At 39.7% G+C, this 19,545-nt stretch overlaps 7 protein-coding genes across 8 annotated transcripts; 4 read left to right on the top strand and 3 right to left on the bottom strand.

Moving 5' to 3' along the window:
• Nucleotides 1-534: 534 nt before the first annotated feature.
• LOC111593805 (protein lethal(2)essential for life) lies at nucleotides 535-1,543 on the bottom strand. Its single transcript, XM_023306830.2, has 3 exons — nucleotides 1,459-1,543; nucleotides 924-1,317; nucleotides 535-861 (listed from the first exon to the last, which is right to left on the bottom strand). Exons 2-3 carry the CDS (start codon nucleotides 1,315-1,317, stop codon nucleotides 686-688), a joined length of 570 nt encoding a protein of 189 aa, XP_023162598.1. The 5' UTR covers nucleotides 1,459-1,543; the 3' UTR covers nucleotides 535-685.
• A 1,988-nt stretch (nucleotides 1,544-3,531) lies between these two features.
• On the top strand, nucleotides 3,532-4,536 carry LOC111593891. The gene is made up of 4 exons (XM_023306958.2): nucleotides 3,532-3,588; nucleotides 3,654-3,836; nucleotides 3,890-3,972; nucleotides 4,037-4,536. Exons 1-4 carry the CDS (start codon nucleotides 3,580-3,582, stop codon nucleotides 4,125-4,127), a joined length of 366 nt encoding a protein of 121 aa, XP_023162726.2. The 5' UTR covers nucleotides 3,532-3,579; the 3' UTR covers nucleotides 4,128-4,536.
• A 253-nt stretch (nucleotides 4,537-4,789) lies between these two features.
• On the top strand, nucleotides 4,790-7,153 carry LOC111593849 (peptidyl-alpha-hydroxyglycine alpha-amidating lyase 2). Its single transcript, XM_023306895.2, has 7 exons — nucleotides 4,790-5,109; nucleotides 5,194-5,408; nucleotides 5,477-5,675; nucleotides 5,741-5,854; nucleotides 5,911-5,998; nucleotides 6,056-6,155; nucleotides 6,389-7,153. Exons 1-7 carry the CDS (start codon nucleotides 4,963-4,965, stop codon nucleotides 6,690-6,692), a joined length of 1,167 nt encoding a protein of 388 aa, XP_023162663.1. The 5' UTR covers nucleotides 4,790-4,962; the 3' UTR covers nucleotides 6,693-7,153.
• A 467-nt stretch (nucleotides 7,154-7,620) lies between these two features.
• LOC111593789 lies at nucleotides 7,621-14,848 on the bottom strand. Its single transcript, XM_023306807.2, has 8 exons — nucleotides 14,638-14,848; nucleotides 14,145-14,576; nucleotides 13,247-14,018; nucleotides 11,981-12,960; nucleotides 9,610-10,383; nucleotides 9,329-9,544; nucleotides 8,304-9,116; nucleotides 7,621-8,247 (listed from the first exon to the last, which is right to left on the bottom strand). The coding sequence occupies exons 1-8, from the start codon at nucleotides 14,644-14,646 to the stop codon at nucleotides 7,636-7,638; spliced, it is 4,608 nt and encodes a 1,535-aa protein (XP_023162575.2). The 5' UTR covers nucleotides 14,647-14,848; the 3' UTR covers nucleotides 7,621-7,635.
• On the top strand, nucleotides 10,585-11,790 carry LOC111593790 (protein angel). Its single transcript, XM_023306808.2, has one exon. It carries the CDS (start codon nucleotides 10,697-10,699, stop codon nucleotides 11,732-11,734), a length of 1,038 nt encoding a protein of 345 aa, XP_023162576.1. The 5' UTR covers nucleotides 10,585-10,696; the 3' UTR covers nucleotides 11,735-11,790.
• A 434-nt stretch (nucleotides 14,849-15,282) lies between the features above and the next one.
• Nucleotides 15,283-16,166, top strand: LOC111593791 (39S ribosomal protein L43, mitochondrial). Its single transcript, XM_023306810.2, has 3 exons — nucleotides 15,283-15,578; nucleotides 15,636-15,742; nucleotides 15,814-16,166. Exons 1-3 carry the CDS (start codon nucleotides 15,442-15,444, stop codon nucleotides 16,146-16,148), a joined length of 579 nt encoding a protein of 192 aa, XP_023162578.2. The 5' UTR covers nucleotides 15,283-15,441; the 3' UTR covers nucleotides 16,149-16,166.
• A 1,008-nt stretch (nucleotides 16,167-17,174) lies between these two features.
• LOC111593855 (tumor necrosis factor alpha-induced protein 8-like protein) lies at nucleotides 17,175-19,248 on the bottom strand. Of its 2 annotated transcripts, XM_023306900.2 has the most exons (4): nucleotides 18,994-19,248; nucleotides 18,061-18,138; nucleotides 17,643-17,938; nucleotides 17,175-17,583 (listed from the first exon to the last, which is right to left on the bottom strand). In XM_023306900.2, the coding sequence occupies exons 2-4, from the start codon at nucleotides 18,122-18,124 to the stop codon at nucleotides 17,308-17,310; spliced, it is 636 nt and encodes a 211-aa protein (XP_023162668.1). In that variant the 5' UTR covers nucleotides 18,125-18,138; nucleotides 18,994-19,248; the 3' UTR covers nucleotides 17,175-17,307. The 2 variants fall into 2 exon arrangements, with proteins under 2 accessions (XP_023162668.1, XP_023162669.1); XM_023306901.2 differs by lacking the exon at nucleotides 18,061-18,138.
• Nucleotides 19,249-19,545: the final 297 nt, after the last annotated feature.

Raw genomic sequence — 19,545 nt, 5'->3', positions numbered from 1 at the left:
CATTATTTTTCGATACTCCTCCTATTTCTCGACCATCGCTAAAAATCGCCAATTAAAATTGATTTTTGTTTGAATACCACAAAAAATAAAAACTCTCAAACTTTAAATATTTCAGATTTTGGCTAGCTTCCTCTTTTTGCTTAAATGTCAAAATAAACCTTGAAAGGCAGAGAAATTCATATATCTTGATGCTATTATTATGCTCTCTCCCCAAGACAACTTCATTGCCCTAACATTTGGCCACAAGCTATATGTAGAACCTTTCCTTAACTTTCCATTAATTTTCATTACGTTGCTAATTATTTATAATTGATTATGATGACAAATATCAAGCCTACTTTGAATCACATTTAATTCCATATACTTTCTTTTCCATCTAAATGTAAAAAGAAGATATAAGAAATTTTATCTTTTATAAAATTGATTTAAGATATATTTTTAACATCTTCCTAAAAAATGTTTTTTTTTTTTAATATCAAATATAATTGTTTATTTCAAACTTTTGTTCAGCTGATTTACAATTAGCAAAGTTAATTTCATTTTTCATTCTATATATATTTAAGACTTCCAATATTATAGTCATATAAACTTATTCTAGTTCTCACATTGGTATAAAAAAGGCGTGATAATTGCTCGTAAGGCTTCTTTAAACAATAACAGCTAACAGTTGAATAGCCCGTGTCGTTTATTGCGTTGTTGTTTCGACCTTCTTGGCATTATCCTCCTTGGAGGAGGGTCCAGTCTGTGTGATTTGCACCAGGCGCTCCGTGGAAGGCGGTGGCAGTGTCTTCATGGGCGCCGTAATGGTCAGCAGACCATCCGAAGACAGCGAGGAGGTGACTGTGTCTGGATTGACATCAGCTGCAATAAACAATATATATAATATAATGAAGAAGAAGAAGACAGATTCAATTCCAATCTACCTGGCAGCTGATAGCGTCTGGAGAACTGTCTGGATACAAAGCCATGCTCGTCCTGTTTCTCCTCGTGCTTGCCCTCGACTATGACAAATTTATCCGCAACTTTCACTTTGATCTCATTCGGCGAAAACTGTTGCACGTCGAGAATCACTTCGAACTTCTCGCTGTCGATATTCAGAGTGGAGCCCGATTCCTGTTTTTGCAAACTGTTGACGGAACGTTGCCAAGGACGCAGATAGCCAGAGCGCAGCACAGTGGGACGAGAGTTCCAGACGGACGACAAAAGATCATCACGCTTTAGACCCTGACCAAAGTGCTGATCCAGCAGGCGCGAGGTGCGCATTGGAAAGTCAAGCTCGTCCCACCAATCACGAAACATTAGAGGTACTACGGACATCTATTGGAAGCAGGAAAGAGAGATAAAAAGCTAATGGCAATTAATGCACATCATTCAATTAGTTCAGTTATAATCCTAAACGATTTCATTCTCTTTTTTTCAGTATACTTTTATGTGTATCAATTTGATTGCCTGTCGTACCTTTGCTAATTAATCCAATTGGTCACGAATTATAGAATTTTTCTCGTGTTTTCCGTTTCGCGGCTGCAGGTTTTTTGTGGAGCATTTCGAAAAATCTGTTCAGTTTTATAGCATCGCATTCAACTGTTTACATTTCTTCTCTATGTGCTAAAAATATGAAAATGTATTTGCCATCTAAATTTAGCCAAGCGTCATCCACATGAATTTAACTTTATATATATATAGACTTATGTACATATATTTATGAGTATGTGCCATATATATCTCGTGTTTGCCCAAATATATTGCTTATACAAATAAACTATATAAATACCCTGTAAATGGCTGTTAGAGAATTTTTAAGAATTTGTAGTTTTTCTATATCTAATAATAATTTAATTTAAGAAATTAATATTTTACTTAGATAAATAAATAAATAATATACTTTAAAATACAAAATAAATAATTAAATTTAATTAATTTTGTAATTTTAATAATAAAAATAGTTTAGTTAAAAAATAAAATAAACAACTTATTTAAAAAAAAAATAATGAAATAATTGAAATAATGAAATAATGAATAATTTTAAAAAAATAATGTTTTTCCTCTTAAAACATACTTAAAATTAAATATATTGTGAGCTCTATTTGAATAATTTGTAGCATAGTTAGTGACTGATGCATGCAAACTTCGGCAAATTAAAGTTTCAAAAATATCTTCAACAACATCTAAAAGCGTCTGGCTTATGCGTCGAATACTTGATATTTATAACTGATTCATTGTGTTTCAAATGTTGCTTATACAAAAATCGCTTTTAAAAAATTTCCTTAATATTTGCGTGAAGGCTTTATTTTATATTTATACGAATTTATTCTACCTTCTTCTTACAGGGTAGTCTGCTGCGCATACTTAATATATTTGTTTGGATTTTGCTTGTTTGTCGGTTTGTTTTGTTTTTTTGGGGAAAGACGCGTGCATTGACGCCTATGCATGGAAATTTCTATACACATCTTAAATGTTCCACAGACCATTTGGAAAATGCTGTTCAAACAAGCCTCCACGATGCATGCAATTATTTTGTATAATCTTTTATTAGCATATTTATAGAAGGAAATGTACTCGAACATTTGGCCAAATGTTTTCGAATGTTTCGCACGAAACCATTTTTTATAGAAAATTTAAAGTCTTAGAAGTTGCCAGAAGCAAGTTTTATATATGTTAATTTCTTGCTGTTCCTATTGAAATAAACACCTACGTTAAGCTACTTATATATGGCCTTACAAGCGCTTGATAGGAAATATTGTACCTATTCAACCTGTTGAAAATCATTTGATTCCACACATTAAAATATTTTGGTAAATAAATGAGTTTTTCTGATTATTTTCGGCATCTGCTGCTGAGTCACGCTGTGTCTGTTAGACAAACGCTGTGACGTATAGAAAATGTCGTTGATTTCTTACTTTAGAAATACCAAATTAATATTGAGAATTTTAATTGATATGTTGCTTTATGTTATGTTATGTTTAAATAAGGCAATTTCTCTACCCTTCCATTAAAATCTTTAAGTCTAACCTTCTATAAATCTTGTCATCGTATACATTCTTATATGACTTCTTTTAAAGTTTCATAGCGCTGACTTCACATATCTTACCTCATCTCTAAATATCTCTTTAGCTTGGTTGCTCTCAGTCTGTCCCATCGCTCTGATTACCTCTTTCCTTCCCTCTCTGAAACTGTATCTTGTTTTTCGTCTTTTTATCTGTCTCTGACTTCGTCTTTTATTCTCTCTCTTTCTCTCTCTCGCTCTCTCTCTCTCTCTCTCTTTCTTTCCATTCATAAAACATGAAACAGCAACACCCTGTTTTTGTATGCACCACCATCAGCCGCCTCCATATTGGTCCATGCATATGTGTGTGTGTGTGTGTGTGTGTGTATATATTTGTGCGTGTGCGAGAAATATGGGGAAACCGAATCGAAGCCGAGCGACGCCCAAATGTAGGCCAAAGCCAAAACAGCGGGCAACTGGCTGTCTGTGTATGCGTGAGTGTTATCTGTGCCTGCGTGTCTGCTCCTGCGTCATGTGATACGCGAAAAGGAGGCGAAAATAGCATAACAAAAACATCAATTACGAAACGCAACGCGATGCAAGAGGTGCGACAAAATAAAGGTTGCAAGTTATGTGTGTATTTTATTTTACTGTTTTGTACTCTTTGTAGGCGCTGTCCGTGACGTTCAGCCTGCCTAGACATGGTGGAAATGGAGGACAAGGTGGACATGGTGGTTGGCTGCTTGTCATGCTGATGCTGTTCGTGGCGCTGACTCCACTGCACGCCAATGAGGATGGGCACAGCTCAAACAAACGCTACGCCGACCAGAGCGTGCATGGTTACATGACTGAGGTATCAATTGAAGCAAATTAAACGTCCATTTGGATTTACCTATTAATTTATAGCGCACCTGCTGGTGGAATGAGGTGTGCAAGGAGGAGTTCCAAAATCTGTTTCGCTGCAAGTGTCCACAGTATTCCTATTGCCGGTAGGTGTTATAGACTTATCTTATCAGTGCGAATTACTTGTAATCGCGCAATCTATCTTTTCAGCTCGCCAGGACGCTATTATAATGCGTATTGTTCTATGACAGATACCGGTTATATTTGGACTCAACTAGCGTTGGGCACCGTTGAGCGCTGAGTGCGTGACGTCAAACATATCATCACAGTTAAATTACCAACAACAGCAACAAGAACAACAATAACAATAACAATAACATAAACCAGCACCAACGGCAGCTACACTGACTGCTGATAGTATGCAACCATTTCATAAGTGGCCTACAACAAATATTCTAAAATGGCAGCTAAGCCATCATACTCATTGGTTACAAATATTAGCAAAAAATTAAAACAAATTTATTTGTACTTCTGAATTTATCGGCATTTAAATATCGGCAATTAGCTAAAGCTATTTGCGCAGTATTAAGTATCGATATATTCTAGGCACTCGCATATACTTAGGGCACATACATACTTGCACGCCTGTCTGTGTGAGTTTGTTCTTTATGGGATCTTGTGTTATCGATTTGTGTACAACAATAAAATTATCGAACATTTGCATTAAGCGGCTATTTTTGCTGTTGCCTAACTTTTGGCGCTCAATTTTTTTGGCCAATTGGAAAATCAATAAAACGTTGTTCAATCAACACGCTTGAGGCTGTATTCGTGCCACCGTGACACAAGCTGTTAACGACACTGGTCGTCATATGAACTGCACCTGGTTTTAGCATATGCGAACCACGGTACAGGCGAGGCGCATGCGTTTGCAATGAAAGCGAAAAGCGTAGGTGCTGTGCGTGTGCTAGCCCCGAGTGATTTCAGTTATTGCCAGCTCAACATATAGACAACTCCAACAGATGTTAAGGCAGTCAAAGCCTTAGAAAATTGTGTGAAAATAAACGGGCATCAGTGCAGTTCGAAGTTTTATAAAAACAAAATAGAAAATTAGTAAATATACGTCAAGATCTCACAGAATGCGAGAATATTTTTGGATAGCGCTGCTGGCGCTTGGTTTGGCCGAAATATCTGCAATGGGGGGCAACCACCTGCCAGAAGCTGCCTTAAACCTCAATGAACGTTTCTTTGATGAGGTCAGGGAGCTCATCAAGCGACGCATGGAGGTAAGCTGCAACTCTTTTATATTTCAATTTCGTTTTTTACTCTTTTTCTTCCTGTCTCTATCGTCCTCTACATCACTTTTGTAGGCCAAACCGTTGCCTTTGGCGGGCGATGAAGTGGCGCTGCAGAATCAACGCAGCTATGACAATGTGCCCATACCTGCAGCTAGTGTGCCCGTTCCCGTGCTTGTTGAGAATTGGCCCACAGATCAGCACAGTTTTGGCCAAGTCACAGCAGTTTCTGTAGACCCAGAAGGCAATCCTGTGATTTTTCATCGCGCTGACCGCTATTGGGATGTTAAGTAGGTCACCAGCTGTCCACTAACAAGTGTTTGTGACACACATATTCACATTCTCTTTTATTTTTCAGCACTTTCAATGAGAGCAACATCTACTACCTGATTGAGTATGGACCCATTAAGGAGAAAACTATTTATGTGTTGGATCCAAAGACGGGCGCCATTAAAACTGGTTGGGGCTCGGAAATGTTTTATATGCCACACGGTATGACTATAGATGGACATGGAAATTACTGGATAACCGATGTGGCCATGCATCAAGCTTTCAAGGTAGGCTGGGTAGGCTATAATGGACTGTATAACATACTATATTTGTACATATCTATTGGTTGTAGTTCCGACCCTTTGAGAGCAAGCCGCAGCTTGTCATAGGCAAGCGCTTCCGACCCGGTTCATCTGTCAAGCACCTGTGCAAGCCCACTTCTATAGCCGTAGCCACAACAGGCGAGGTAGCTACAATTTGTATGTAATGTAATTCTATACTAATTCTATCTATTTTTGGCAGTTCTTTATAGCGGATGGCTACTGTAATAGTCGCATACTCAAATTCAATGCAGCTGGCAAACTACTGCGCAGCATTCCGCAGCCACCTGGTGCGTATACTTAATAATCTTCATGGAGAAATATTTTAATATTGCAAATGCTTGCAGAATTCCTCTCGTTGCAGGTGCCACATGCAATTACCCTATTGGAACACCTGGACTTACTGTGCATTGCGGATCGTGAGAATATGCGTGTTGTGTGCCCCAAGTAAGAGAAGTTCGAACTGATTAGAGAAACAGAAAAGTGAGAAGTGAGAAAAGCAGAGTTTTTTGAGTGGGAATTAAGAATTAAGAACTGGGAAGTTGTGAGCAGTCCAGAGTAGAAGAACGACGAGAGAAAATAAATGGAAACTATAGAAAAGAAAACCAAATCAAGAAGATAGAATGATATAAAACGAAACATAAACTTAAATATGAACTAACCATTTGAAATAATTACAGAGCTGGCCTTAAGTCATCGCATGGTGAGGGTCAACCGGCAGCCACCATTCAGGAACCGGATCTGGGTCGAGTCTTTGGTGTCAGTGGCTATGGCGACATTGTCTTTGCTGTGAATGGGCCCACCTCGATGCTACCTGTACGTGGCTTCACCATAGATCCACGTTCCGAGACAATTATTGGGCATTGGGGCGAGTTCAAGAATCCTCACTCGATAGCCGTCAGCGTGAATGGATCGGCGCTCTATGTGACGGAGACGGGCACCAATCACCAGACGAATCGCGTCTGGAAATATGTTTTGGCTTGAGGTATTATTCGATTACCAAGACCCTGGAAGAGCTCGCGACAAGCAGCTAGAACAAATATCTGAGAGGCGTATCGGCATATCTCATAAGAAAAAAGTAAAATAATTATATAGAACCAATATAGTAGAACCTATAGAGCAACAGTGAAACAGAATACCAAAACCAAAACCAAAACAATAGACAGTTTTTGATAACAAAAAAGAAATTAAATTGAAGAAAAACCAATAGTAGTAATTTATTAATTATACAATTTAAGTATGTAAATTGCTGGACAAAACAAATTACCACAACAAAGATAACCTCAACACTTATGTTTTGCACTGTAATCGAGCAAATGGAATTACAAAGCATATATAATATATATATACATAACTAACAAAATATCTAATGCGTCAGCCGTGAGAGTTATCTAAACTATAAATTATATAAAAATTATTAAACACTATGTATCATATTGTAATCCGCACAAATATAACATATTATATATATATATCTCTTTATATTATTATAATCCATGTAAATTATGTATGTAATAAACTGTTGTTGTTGTTGTGCACATATATATTTACTTAAATATATTATTATATAATAGCTAATGCACAAAAATGTTGATCAAAGTATTTGAATGGAATCCAACACGTTTCAGTCGAGGAATGTTTACTTGGCAAGTTTCGCTGACTACAAATTGTATAAAGTTGACTGTTGCTTAGACTAGACAAAGCCTGGAATATATATGTGCATATATGTATATATAATGGATATATAGAAGCTGCCAGTCATACTTGTATACATAACTAATGAATTGATTCAGATAACCAAAAATAGAAACATAAAACCTTACGCTAAATATATAAAAATATAATAAGAGGTGAATAATATAAACTAATTGCTAAGAGGCACCACTTAAACACATAATAATAATATATAAATTATATAAACTAATTGCTAAGAGGCACTTAACCAGCGTTTAGTGAAAGCCAACGCTTCATTTAGCCTGCGCAGCCAATCGACCAGCTCAGCTTGGGTATCCGCTGCAAAGAAGGCCTCACCATTAGGACACTGTAACCAAAAGCTGCGAGCACGTGCGCACAGCTCCCGCGGAGCTACATCCAATTGCGATTGTCGGCACTCGCCCAGCTGCAATGACAGCAGCGGTGGCTGCTCGACGAGATTGTTTTCGTGCTGCCAGACAGCCAGATGCAGTCCATCCAGCGTACACCAGCGCCGATTCCAATTGTGCTTATTCCTCGGATCTGTGTCCTGCACATTCAGATAGCCTGCGTATTGAGACTTGGGCAAACGCAGTTCCACGCGTCCACTCAGCTCTATTTGTGGCATTAGATTCGAAGATTTAGTGTGTGGCGTTAGCGGTAGTTGCCAGGTACGCGAGGTACGCAGCCACAGTTTGTCACCAGGCTGCGTATCATTGGAGACAAGCTCGTAGGGCACTAGATCAGAGGCTTTTAGCGTGAAGGAGGCGTGCAGACGAAAGCGTGAAACAATTTGTGAAGAACTGCTAGAAGAACTGTTAGAGCCAAGGCTGCCACTGCCTCGTTTCTAAAGAAAGGAAATGGCTATGAGTAAGGATTTGGAGGAGATAAGATTTCATCTACCAGTTTGTTAGACGGCTCCAGTGACAGTGTCGATACCTTGCGCAGACGTAGCATAAAAATTTGACATCGCAGCTCCAGCGCCTCAGCTTCACCAACGCTATAAAACTCCAAGCCACAATCGCGAAAGATTGCAGCTCCATGCTGGCACTCAATGGATTGTGTGGAGCGTATGTGACCCTCACATTCAATGGTACAGATGTAATAGTAGTTGAAGAACATATCCTGGTTAGCGTCCGACCTGACAGGTAAATGCAAACCATCCAGCAGCAGGCACTGCGATTGCTGACGCACAGTTAGAGTATCCTCTCTGGCCAGTATTGCGGGTTCCTTTTTCTGTCGCAGCGTGCTAAACAGCAGCAGCCGCTCTGCTTCCACCATTTCAGGCGAGATTTCCAGTTCGGGCATTTGACGGCAAATACTGACAGCTTGCGACAGCTGCTCCTTCGTCGTCAGCGATTCATTGAGCAGCGAATCCAGATTGAAGGTGGCATAGTAGCTGCTGGTATCCAACTCAGCTTCCGTTTGATTAGATTGATCGCGAGACAAACTCAGATTTTGAGCAAGCCGCTGCTTCTCGGCCAGCAAGAAGTCTTTACCTTTGCGATACGAGCGGCGCACTGCATCCTTCAACAGACGATAACGAGCCATTGTGCTCATGGATAACAGCTGGCTGTCATTTGCTGGCAGCTCGGTTAAGCTACTATGCGTTGGCTTCAACGGCGGCAGCTGCTCTTGCTGCTGTGGTGTAGTTGGACAGCTCTGGCTTACAGTCTGGCCTGCCATTGATGGACCATCATTGATATCAATGCTTGGCTAAAATAAATTGGGCGCAAGGCAATGGTTAGCATATACTAAACTTAGTGACATTCAAGTTGAAATGTGTTTGGTAAAGCAAAGAAGAAGCAAGCAAATAGTGTTGTTTTGTTTATAACTAATTTATAATGCGCGTTATATCTGTACAGGGGTTTTTGATATATATACAGCGAAAGTGTGTTTGGCTAATGAGTTTCAACAAAAATTTCTACCTTAGTCGTAAAGCGCTGCTGCTGCTGCTGTTGTTGTTTCTTTGGTGTGCTCTGATTATCTGAAGATGGAGGCGGTGGCTCTAGCTGCACAGATCCATATTTGGTAGCAAAGGAGCTGCCACTGGCGTTGCGATCATCAATTATATAGTCTTCGTATAATTCTACTGGCATATCATACGAGACATCATCTGTAGTTGACTGCGCTCTAAGACAGGTCTGTCGAGAAATACATAAACTTTATTTGTACTGAAAGTTGTATAGCAAATAAATTTAATACTCACATTTTGCACCTTTTCCAGTCGCGCATTATCATCAGGATCCAGCACAATCTCGCTGCGACATAGATTCTCTAGGAATATCTCACTGCGCTGCAGCGATAGCTCCGACTTGCTTAAATTACGATTCTTTTTGGGCGGAGAATGTTGTTCGTTGATGTTGTTTAGCGATTGATGCATGGGCAACGTCGCTTGATTCGAGATACTATTCGAGTTGGACATGGTGTATGAGCTTTCGCTGGTGGGCTCATCGGGCAGTGGCATAAACTTAAAGAAGCTGCCATTCTTCAAGGACTCCTGCAGAAAGTGTCCCAGAGCTCTGGGTGGAGGCGCAGCCTTTGCGGGTGTTGTCTTTGATGGCGTCTTATTGGCTTTTTGCACTTGGGCATAGAGTGGGAAAGGTGAGGCTATCGATGTTGGCTCACTAACTGTGGCAGTCCCTGTCGCAATTGTGAGCGCTGGCGTAGGCGATACTGTGGGTGTGGGTGTGGCTGAGGGTGTGGGTGTTGGCGTTGGTGTTGGTGTAGGGGTATGCGTAGGTGTCGGTTCCACTTCAAGTTGCGCTTCTGTGCGCACATCAAATTGCGGACTACCGCTTATAAGTATGCAATCCTCTTCGATTTCAGAGTAAATCGGTTCCCGGTCAGGATTACGAGGCTGCCGTATCATAGATGTTGCGGAGTGTTCCAAATGCCGTCTCGGTGCATCTATGCAGTCGAAACCATCCGACGTCAGCTCCAAATTTTCCAATCGTTCCTCAGGCATCACACGAGAGCTAGCCTAAAATATGTACACATTCACTTTTTATCATCATGTCATCAAAATTGCAATTGAATAGCTTATAAATTTAAATTTCATGATTAAATTATTCATTTTCGAAATACTTTATTCCGAAAAAATATTGAAAAAAAGAACCTGTTCCTATAGTGCGCGCTCTGTCAAAGTGTTCGATAACAAACACAATCGATGTGTGAATGGCGATTTGTAGTGAAATGGGAATGTCAAAAAACATTAGTGTGTACGCATTGGCTGGCGTTGTTTATATTTTCTGGTCGGAATACGGAATCCAATCGCTTCATAGATATCGTGTTCGATGTATAAGTTTGGATTCCGACCACTAAGCATGAGACTACAATTCGTCCGCAATAGCGTGTATGATAGACGCCAGCCAAGCCACAAAATGCAGCAACGCTACGATTACAATCGGGAATGGACGCTAACAACAAAATCTGAGGCTAATTCGGAATCCAAAATAAAGCTGCTATCGTACAACATACTCGCCCAGGACTTGCTCATGGAACACTTCTTTCTCTATGTCAATATCAAGCAGGAGTGGCTAACGTGGCGACAGCGTTTGCAGAATATCCATCGCGAGATTCACAAATTGGATCCGGATATACTCTGCTTGCAGGAGATGCAATACGATCATTTGCCCTTGCTGGTGCAGCGCTTGATGGCCAGCAGTGGCAAGCGGTTGGAATATGTATATAAAAAGAAGACAGGCAGCCGCACCGATGGCTGTGCCATAATATACGATTCCTGCAAGCTGCAGCTGCTAAAGGAGCACGCTATAGAGCTCTACGATCCAAATGTCCCACTGCTAAATCGAGAAAATGTGGCTCTATTAGCCAAATTCCGATTAAAACAAGCAAGTCCCGTCAGCGATTTTACTAAAGATAATAAAGAAGTAATTGTAGCCACAACACATCTACTTTATAATCCACGACGTGCCGATGTTCGCTGTGCGCAGTTGAGCAAGTTGCTCACGGAACTACGCTGCTTTGCCACAGACCCGGCTCAAAATTTAACGCCCGTAATTTTAACTGGAGACTTTAATTCGGAATTGCATACGACACCCATGCAGCTGCTATTGAACAGAGATGAGGATCCTGCTGCACTCAACTTTGAAGCATTACATTTCGGTGACTACACGGCGTCAACATTGCAAAACGATTGGATCACTGTCGACTATATTCTGCGCTCAGTCTGCCAGCAAAGCAAGCAGAAGTTGGAGACATTAAGCGTGTATCGATTGCCAACCATCAATTGCTGTGCCAAAGTAGGCTTGATACCTAATCACTATCTCGGCTCTGATCATTATGCGCTTGGAGCTACCTTTGCTCTGGCCTAGCATTTATATGTCTTTCCAACTTAATAATAAATGCCACCAAAATTTGTTGTACATAAGTTAATAGATAAAATCAATCTCCTCAGGCGTTACATATACTCGGTCACCAAGTATAGAAATACGTTCTTGTTAAATCTTAAGTCTCTGGCTTATCCCTTGATCCTTCTATCAGGCCTAGATCATGATCCTGATTATTATATCAATTTTTTTGCGGTTGACCACGCTATAACAACTGTAAATCGAACTCACCCCAAAAGCACGAATGGCGCGTTCATCGCTAGCTTCCAATTTGGCTCGTATGTTGCCCAGCAAATAGCCCATTTTGGTGATGGTAACATCTTGATCTAGATCCTTGTGAAAAGAGCGATAGGTAGCAGCGGGTGCTGAATTGCTGTCGCCTTGAAAGTTCAACTTGCGTGGACGCTGTGGTCGTGACTGCTTTGGCGGCTTTACCTTGCGTTCAAAATCAAAATAAGGCTGCTCGGAGCTTTCTTTATAGTGTGGCGGTCGGGCGGAGCTGGTGGTGGCCGTTGGTGTTGATTGTACGGGGGAATGATAGCTACCCGGCGGTGACTGTGACTGCAAATCCAATTGCGATATGGAGCTGGTCTGTACGCCCACTGTACAGAGGCGAGGAGTGGGACGACGACGTTGGGTATGCTCCCGTTCCAACTGCTCTTGGTTACTCTTCTTGGGTGAGACAAAGCGCAAGATTTTCTTTTTGGAATTGTTTAAAAAGTTTTTGGACTTCTTGCGTAGTCCTGTTCGTGGCTTGTTGCCACTCCAAGGAGTCAAATTGCGCCATTGTTCGCTCCAAATGAATTTTTGGCTGCTCTGCTTGGGCAGACGTGGATATTTAATCGGCGTATGCTTCTGCTCCATGTTGACGGCCAGATTATCACTAACGCCATCAACTGTGTCGAGTGAAATCTTGGGCATAACTGGCACCTGCCAACCTATGTTGGCCACCTGTGGCGCTGGCTCCGGTGCATTAGTCTTGAATTGCGTCTTTTTAGCTATATCATAGTTTAGCATATCATTGATTTTTGGCTCCGTCCAGCCAAGAGTAAAGTCCTTTATAGGCTTATCGGCCACAACACTCTTCTTGCTAGCCATATGTATATTTTTGGCATAATGCGCGCCTCGTTTTGACTCCACCACGCGCTCAATATCGCTCAGCGAGGGGCAGCTGGGCAAAGGATTGATGCGCATCGGCTTCTCAATTTCAGCTGTAAATGTGAAGCATAGATGAGCGATATATAGATATAAAGATCGTACAGTGGAAGCTCTCCAGATAGAATTATTGCAAATCGATTTATTCTTTGTTAACAAAGTTTTCACTCTAGTTAATGAAACTAAGTTTCATTTTTATTTATTTTATTTCTACAATTTTAGTTGTATATTAATTTGGTGTCAAAGAAAATGATTTAAACTAACTACCGTATTAGTTATAGTAGATTAAGTAGACCTAATTTAACCTAACACCTTTCCATTAATATTTCAACTACTACTTACCTAATGGATAGGATTTACGCTTGCTCTTGGCTTTGGGCAAGTTTTCTTTTTGTGTGGTCGGTAGCTGTACGCCATGCTTGCGCAGAAACTCATCCAGGACGCGCTCGGCTTCCCGCACCGAAGGCGTGGTTGAGGTCAGCGATGATAACGAGAATTTATCATCGAGACTCTGTGTACTGCGGCGAGGTGGCTTTGGCGGCGGCTTCTCCATATCGTGAGTCTTGAAATTCACTTGGCCTTGTGAGAGACGTTTCTGAAGTAGTCGGCCTCCACTGGAACTGCGACGGGAACTGCGGCGAGTTGAATGCAAGCTGCCACCCGCTAAACTAGTTTGTTCTGTTAGAAGGGCCTGTTCGCTTTCCTCCAGTGGCGTCTCGTGTTCACTTATGTTAGACAGCACGGGCGCTGTGGGCTGATAGTCTACGGTCTCGGTTTGACGCATTTTCGGAGCAGCTACCTTTAGTTTGGATGATGCCTTAAGTGATGAGCGTTTTGTTGTTGTTGTTGATGTTGGCTGTTTGATGCCTGATAATTTATCACGATTGACGCGAACCTCGGATATGACACAATTATCGCGCAATTCTTGTATGATGTGTATAAGTGGTGCATTATCGCCCACAGCTCGCAAGCTGCTGACCGCTGTCAAAGGATTAGCAGAGATAGAAGTCTGTCCTGCAGCAATGAGAGCTGGCTGCTTCTGTATACTCCGTTTTGGTAACTCTCGCTGCTGTTGCGCATTTAGATTATTCAGAGGCGGCTGTGCGACGCCCAGCTGTATGAAAAAACGCAGCATGTATTACTATATTGTATGTATATATATATATATATATATATATATATGTATGTGTATTCATGAAAATCTATGTAAATTCGAAAGGGAAAGCACTACGGGTCGCACCTTATTACTTTCAGAGCGCCTGCTGCGTTTTTGCTGCCGCACGTGCCAGTCACGTGGCGGAGCCGTCGTTGAAGCACAATCGCCACTGTCGCTGGTGAAGCAATAGCAGAAACCGTTCTTGCACGGTTTACCCTTCCGCTCTTGAGCCTTGTTACACAAATTCTGATTGATTAGATGCGCATCGGTTGTGTTAGCAGATGCCAGCGGAGCGCCTTTTGGATCATCACCAGCTGCTGGCATTTCGCGATCTCGACTGTGCGTGGAGACGCGTCGAATCCGACGTGCACGAAACTCGTTAATGCATTCCTGTAAGCTAAACGAGCTGGTCGAACCAGATTCATCCGCCTCCTCCTCCTCATCATCATCATCGTCGTCGTCGTCATTAGATGCTGTAGCTATGTGAAGTTTTGGGTACTTTGAACCTGCAAAAGTCTTTCGACGCATATTGTTTACATGAATGCAATTGCAAGATTATTTTATAATGTTTACTCACTGTGGCCATTATCGTTTTGTTGTGCTAAATAATTCACTGATAAGGCACAACACACAATCTAATAGAAATGCAGCCGCACTAACACGTTGCACGTTTTCTATTTTTTCTTTTTCCACGGTCAAAAGAAAAACGACGCGACGCTGCTGCATTTGAATTGACGCCGTCTCTCTTTCGTGCCGCTTTTCGCCGTTATCAGGCGTAAATAAGGCAGGGCTGTTAAGCCCTAGACGCACAGTGTGCCATAGGCAACAAAAACCGGTTTTCGGATGTCAACTTCCCTACCGCATAGCGTGCTTGCCAACAAATAATGTAATTTCCGTTTGCCGGTAAATTATTTTAAATAAAAATAAAAAACATTTATATATACATATTTTTTCAATTCAATTGATCATATATCGTTTTGTTTCATAATGTTAGATTTAAGCACTGTGCACTCTTCAGTCGAATCAACAAAGCTGATTGCACAGTGTCACAAATAGTAAAAATTGCTTTTCAAGTGCCAACTTAATGAAAGTGTTATGCTAAAATAAAAATAAAACTAATTCAACTCCTTTTATTATTAATCAATTATTAATCCGAAATTTAATTTAATAATTTTATTACACTAACATACTTCAGCTTACCGTAACACTGTGCACACTTCAGTCTCTTCGTTATGTTAAGCAACCCTGTCGAACGGTAGCTACAGAAACAGCTGACATATTGTGTGCGACTCGAGGTTACGTCGTTTTTGGTTACGAAAATTGAGAAACTCTATATTTCAACACCAACTGCAGCCACATTAAAATTGAAAAACAATTTAAAATGTCAAATAGTCATCTGTTTCTCAAATCCGGTTTTCCACGCGCACCCCTGCAAAATGGTCTCGGCCGCTACGTCTGCCAGCTGCAGCGCATTACATTGAAATTTTGCAAGAACAACGGCTCCAGCCGTGGCATGCGGTAAGCATAAACAAAAACATGTATTTACACTGAGCTAAAACTGAATTTGTTGATAAGGGATTTCATTGAAAACCATTTGGTGGACTTTGCCAAAGAGAATCCCGGCATTGTGGTCTATGTGAAGCCGCGCCGTCACCGCACGCCTGTGCTGGTGGGTGAATACTGTAAGTAGTCACTGTAAGAATCACTCAGTGGGACATTATATATATATATCTTATATACTTTTAAACCTTAGTAAATGGTGATCGCGAGTGGTTGAGCTGTCGCAATAGCACACAGGATGAGATCAGCAAATGGATTGATCTGCTAAAGACACAGAATGGCAGCTCCAGTTCGCTGCGTCTACGCAAAATGTGGCATACGGACGTGCCATCTATACAAGGATCCTGGACTCCTTTCCTGCTACGCTCACCCGATGCAAACAGGCAAACCCTGCCCAGCACGGAAGCATCACAGCCCTTTGATATACCACAAACAGCCACCGAGAAGCTCATCGAGCTCTTCAAGCAACAGAAACTGGAGGAAGGCAATGCAGGTGACGAAATACTAGAACAAAAGCGCGCAGAATAAAACATTTATGCAGTTCAAGTCTTTAATTGAGTTTTTTTTTTTATAATTATAATCGTTGCTTTTTATTGGGAAAGTCAACAAAAAATTTGTTTTCTAAACAAATAAATACACAATGTTTTAAAAACCTAAATAACTATAACTTTAGTCCCATCAACTCTATTATCCAAAATATGTGCGACAATATTTTTTCTTTTTTCATTGTTAAGCGAACAGTTTATTGTCCCATTTAACTGACATATATATATTTTGTATATATATTGATATTGTGTCGCCAGCCATTTGTATGATATGTTCTGGGTATTTATACTAAATATCTATTTCAAACAATTGGGAATATCATAAATAATGCTTATTGTTATTGAACCTCGTGCCTTTGGCTTTGAGGTGGAATACATAATTAGAAATAAATATATGTGTAAAAAAGGGATTATCAACCTGTTGAATATGCCTGAACTAATAGTTTTTTTTTAACAATTTGTTATAGGTGTAGTTTGGAAAAAATTTTTTGTGGAGATCAGCAAAAATAAATGTCATTTCAGAGTGTTTTTAAGTACATAGATATATGCATATTAATATGTGTTTCATAAGTTCTTAGATAGCGAGTATATAATTGCATTTCAAAGAGCGAGTTTTGGAGTATATCAAAACAGACGAATAAACAAAAAAGTATTAAATATTTAGCTACACATAGACAATATTTAGACAGACTTTCACATACGACTTAGTTATACGTATTACAAATTACAAATACAATCAACGACAAATACATTGATGATAAAAAGCATTTTGCTTGCGTTTACATTTCTGAGTTTTTGTTTGTTTGCTTGTGAATTCCTTTGGCAAAATGCATTTCTACTTAAATCTAAACAAATTGTTTTAACATTGCCTTAAAATAAATCAATCTGGACGTTTTTTTTCTAATTTTCAACTGCTACTTAAATAATGTTAATTGTTTAAATTGTGAATATCACCAATTCAATTTAAAAAAGTTTTTTTTTGCTTTTCGATGCGCGTTTGTCTTTTTTGTTTTACTTTCTAATTGGTGGACTTAGAAGGTTCTTTTAAACTAACTATTAGTATCTGGTTGTTGTTTTTTTTTTGGTTTGATAATAGCCCCTTCTTTCTAAAGCAAATGCAGTTTGACTCTTGCTTCTCCATCTCATATATCACCCGTTTCCATGGCTGAGTTAATATCTGCCACAATTTTGCCCATCACCTCGCGATATGGTGAATCCGTTTTGAATGCCAGCTCCAATAGAGTCTCGTCAGCAAAAAAATCAAATACCTCATCAATGCGGCCTATTGATTTGTCTGTTAAATGTGACTGAACTATTGACTTAAGCGCCACTTGCGATTCCTTTATAGACTTTTGCAAATATGCCAAATCGAAAGTGAAGTCCACCTCGTAGAAAGATATAATGGACAGTTGTGTGTTCTAGAAAGGAAGCAAAAGTTATTAATATATACAAAATGTGATATTTATATTGATTTTACTTGAAATTTTCGCTTAAAGTTCTCGGCATTTTGCAATTCCTCTTGGTTAAATTGATTATTTCGATGCAGGACACCAATTTTGATAACTATTTTAATTATGTTTTTAATTAACTTTTCGGCGCGCGCCTTATTGCCCGTATGCAGCTTGCAAAGCTTATAGAGATTATCCAACAAAGAAGCCGTTGTGCCGTCGATAAAGGTTTTCGCTATATTTTTTGTTGCCATGCGTGAGAGTATTTTCTTTTGAGCGCGTAACCCAATATCGTGCGACTTGAACACATTGTCCGCCATAACAGCTGCAATAGAGTTTGATAGACATTATCTTATTTGAATTGTAAATATGTTAAGCAGAAAAGTGAAACTTAATAACAAACTGAAGATCAAACCAAAGACTCAATGTTAACTCTCCATAAATTACCTTCAAGGTTCCAGTAGTCAACACTCCAGAGCAAGAGGCTCTGCCTAAAGCCTGCCACAGACATTTTTGTGTTGCTTTCTTTATTTAACATCCAGTTGCAAGCGTTAATGATTGATAAAAATGTATAAATTTATAAACATGAGTAATTTACACTGACATACCAAGTATTGGGCACGCGTATCTTTAATGATAAAGGGCTGTGTCAAAGATAATGTTCTGAAGCTCTAGACTTTTACAGCTACAGCAAATTGTGACTGAATTTCAATTTCTTTTCAGTTTTTCCATTAGCTTATTCTAACGGCTTCTGCTGCATACGTGCTGTTCGCCATAAATGGAGCTGCCAACCAAAAATGGGGCTCAGACTCGCTCGACCATTCGACCAATTTAATTAAGTAAGCACCCTAGACTCTAGGCTATATACATACATATATATGTGTATATCTGTATAGTATGTATGCATATTTGAAATGGCTAAAGGTCACGCGATATGCAATGATATGGCCAGCAAAGCAAGGCAAGGCAAGGAAGGCGGGCTGCGCCTACGTCCAACTAAAGCTGGCTGAAGGACAAATGTGGCAAGCGGATGTGCTTATAGTGCATATAAAGGGAAATGCGGAAACGACGCGGCAGTTGACAACACCAACAAAAATCAACGTATACATTAGTATGTGGTACAACTTTATCAAATACATATATACTTTATATGGCACTTTGCTTTGTTGTAGTTATTATTATTACACATTATGGGTAAGAGGGAGCGATGGAGTCATAGGGCGGAGTGAGGAAAGAGAATGGCTTTTGTTGTATTATTGATTGCAAGACGCAAGCAAGCGGATATACACATACCATCACGCACACACTTACACTTACACACATACACACATAAACATAGTAAACTTTGGCGCTCAATTAACAGTTAACTCACTCACTCACCTGTTAGTCTTCGTTGTTGTTGTCCTAGAAATCCTTGAGAAATACTTGAAGTTATCTGTGCGCGTGTGCAGCAGTAGCAGGACTAGTAAGCAAATATGCTATAAATTTTTAATAAGCCAAAGTATTAAATGTGTGTAAATAAGTGGCAGCGTTACATTTATCTAGGACAATTAAAAAACAACACGAAGAAAACAAAAATACGAAAGCGCTGTGTGCAGTAAAAACGACGCAAAATAAAACTTAGTGATGACTAAAGAGAACGATATCAATATTCAAATTAATGTCTATCGATAGCTAAGTACTGATATCAATTTGAGTTTCAGTGTTACTCTACTAAGATTCTATGTTATCAATGGGTATAAGGGCGCATTTTTCAAATTGGTTACTATTATAATTATAATCAATTAATATTTAATACCTATTCTTTTAAAAATAGTTTGATTTATCTCAAGAGTGGATTAAAACCAAATCATGACCAAATTACTTGATGGAAGCATACAACTTAATAACCGTGGATCTTTTAATACTCGTATTGATTGAAGTTATTGTTAC

Source organism: Drosophila hydei, unplaced genomic scaffold, assembly GCF_003285905.1.
Source record: "Drosophila hydei strain 15085-1641.00,03,60 unplaced genomic scaffold, DhydRS2 tig00008122-arrow-pilon, whole genome shotgun sequence".
Taxonomy (NCBI): Eukaryota; Metazoa; Arthropoda; class Insecta; order Diptera; family Drosophilidae; genus Drosophila; species Drosophila hydei.
The sequence above is the reverse complement of the archived record's forward strand: the minus strand, read 5'-3'. Positions and strand labels throughout refer to the sequence as shown.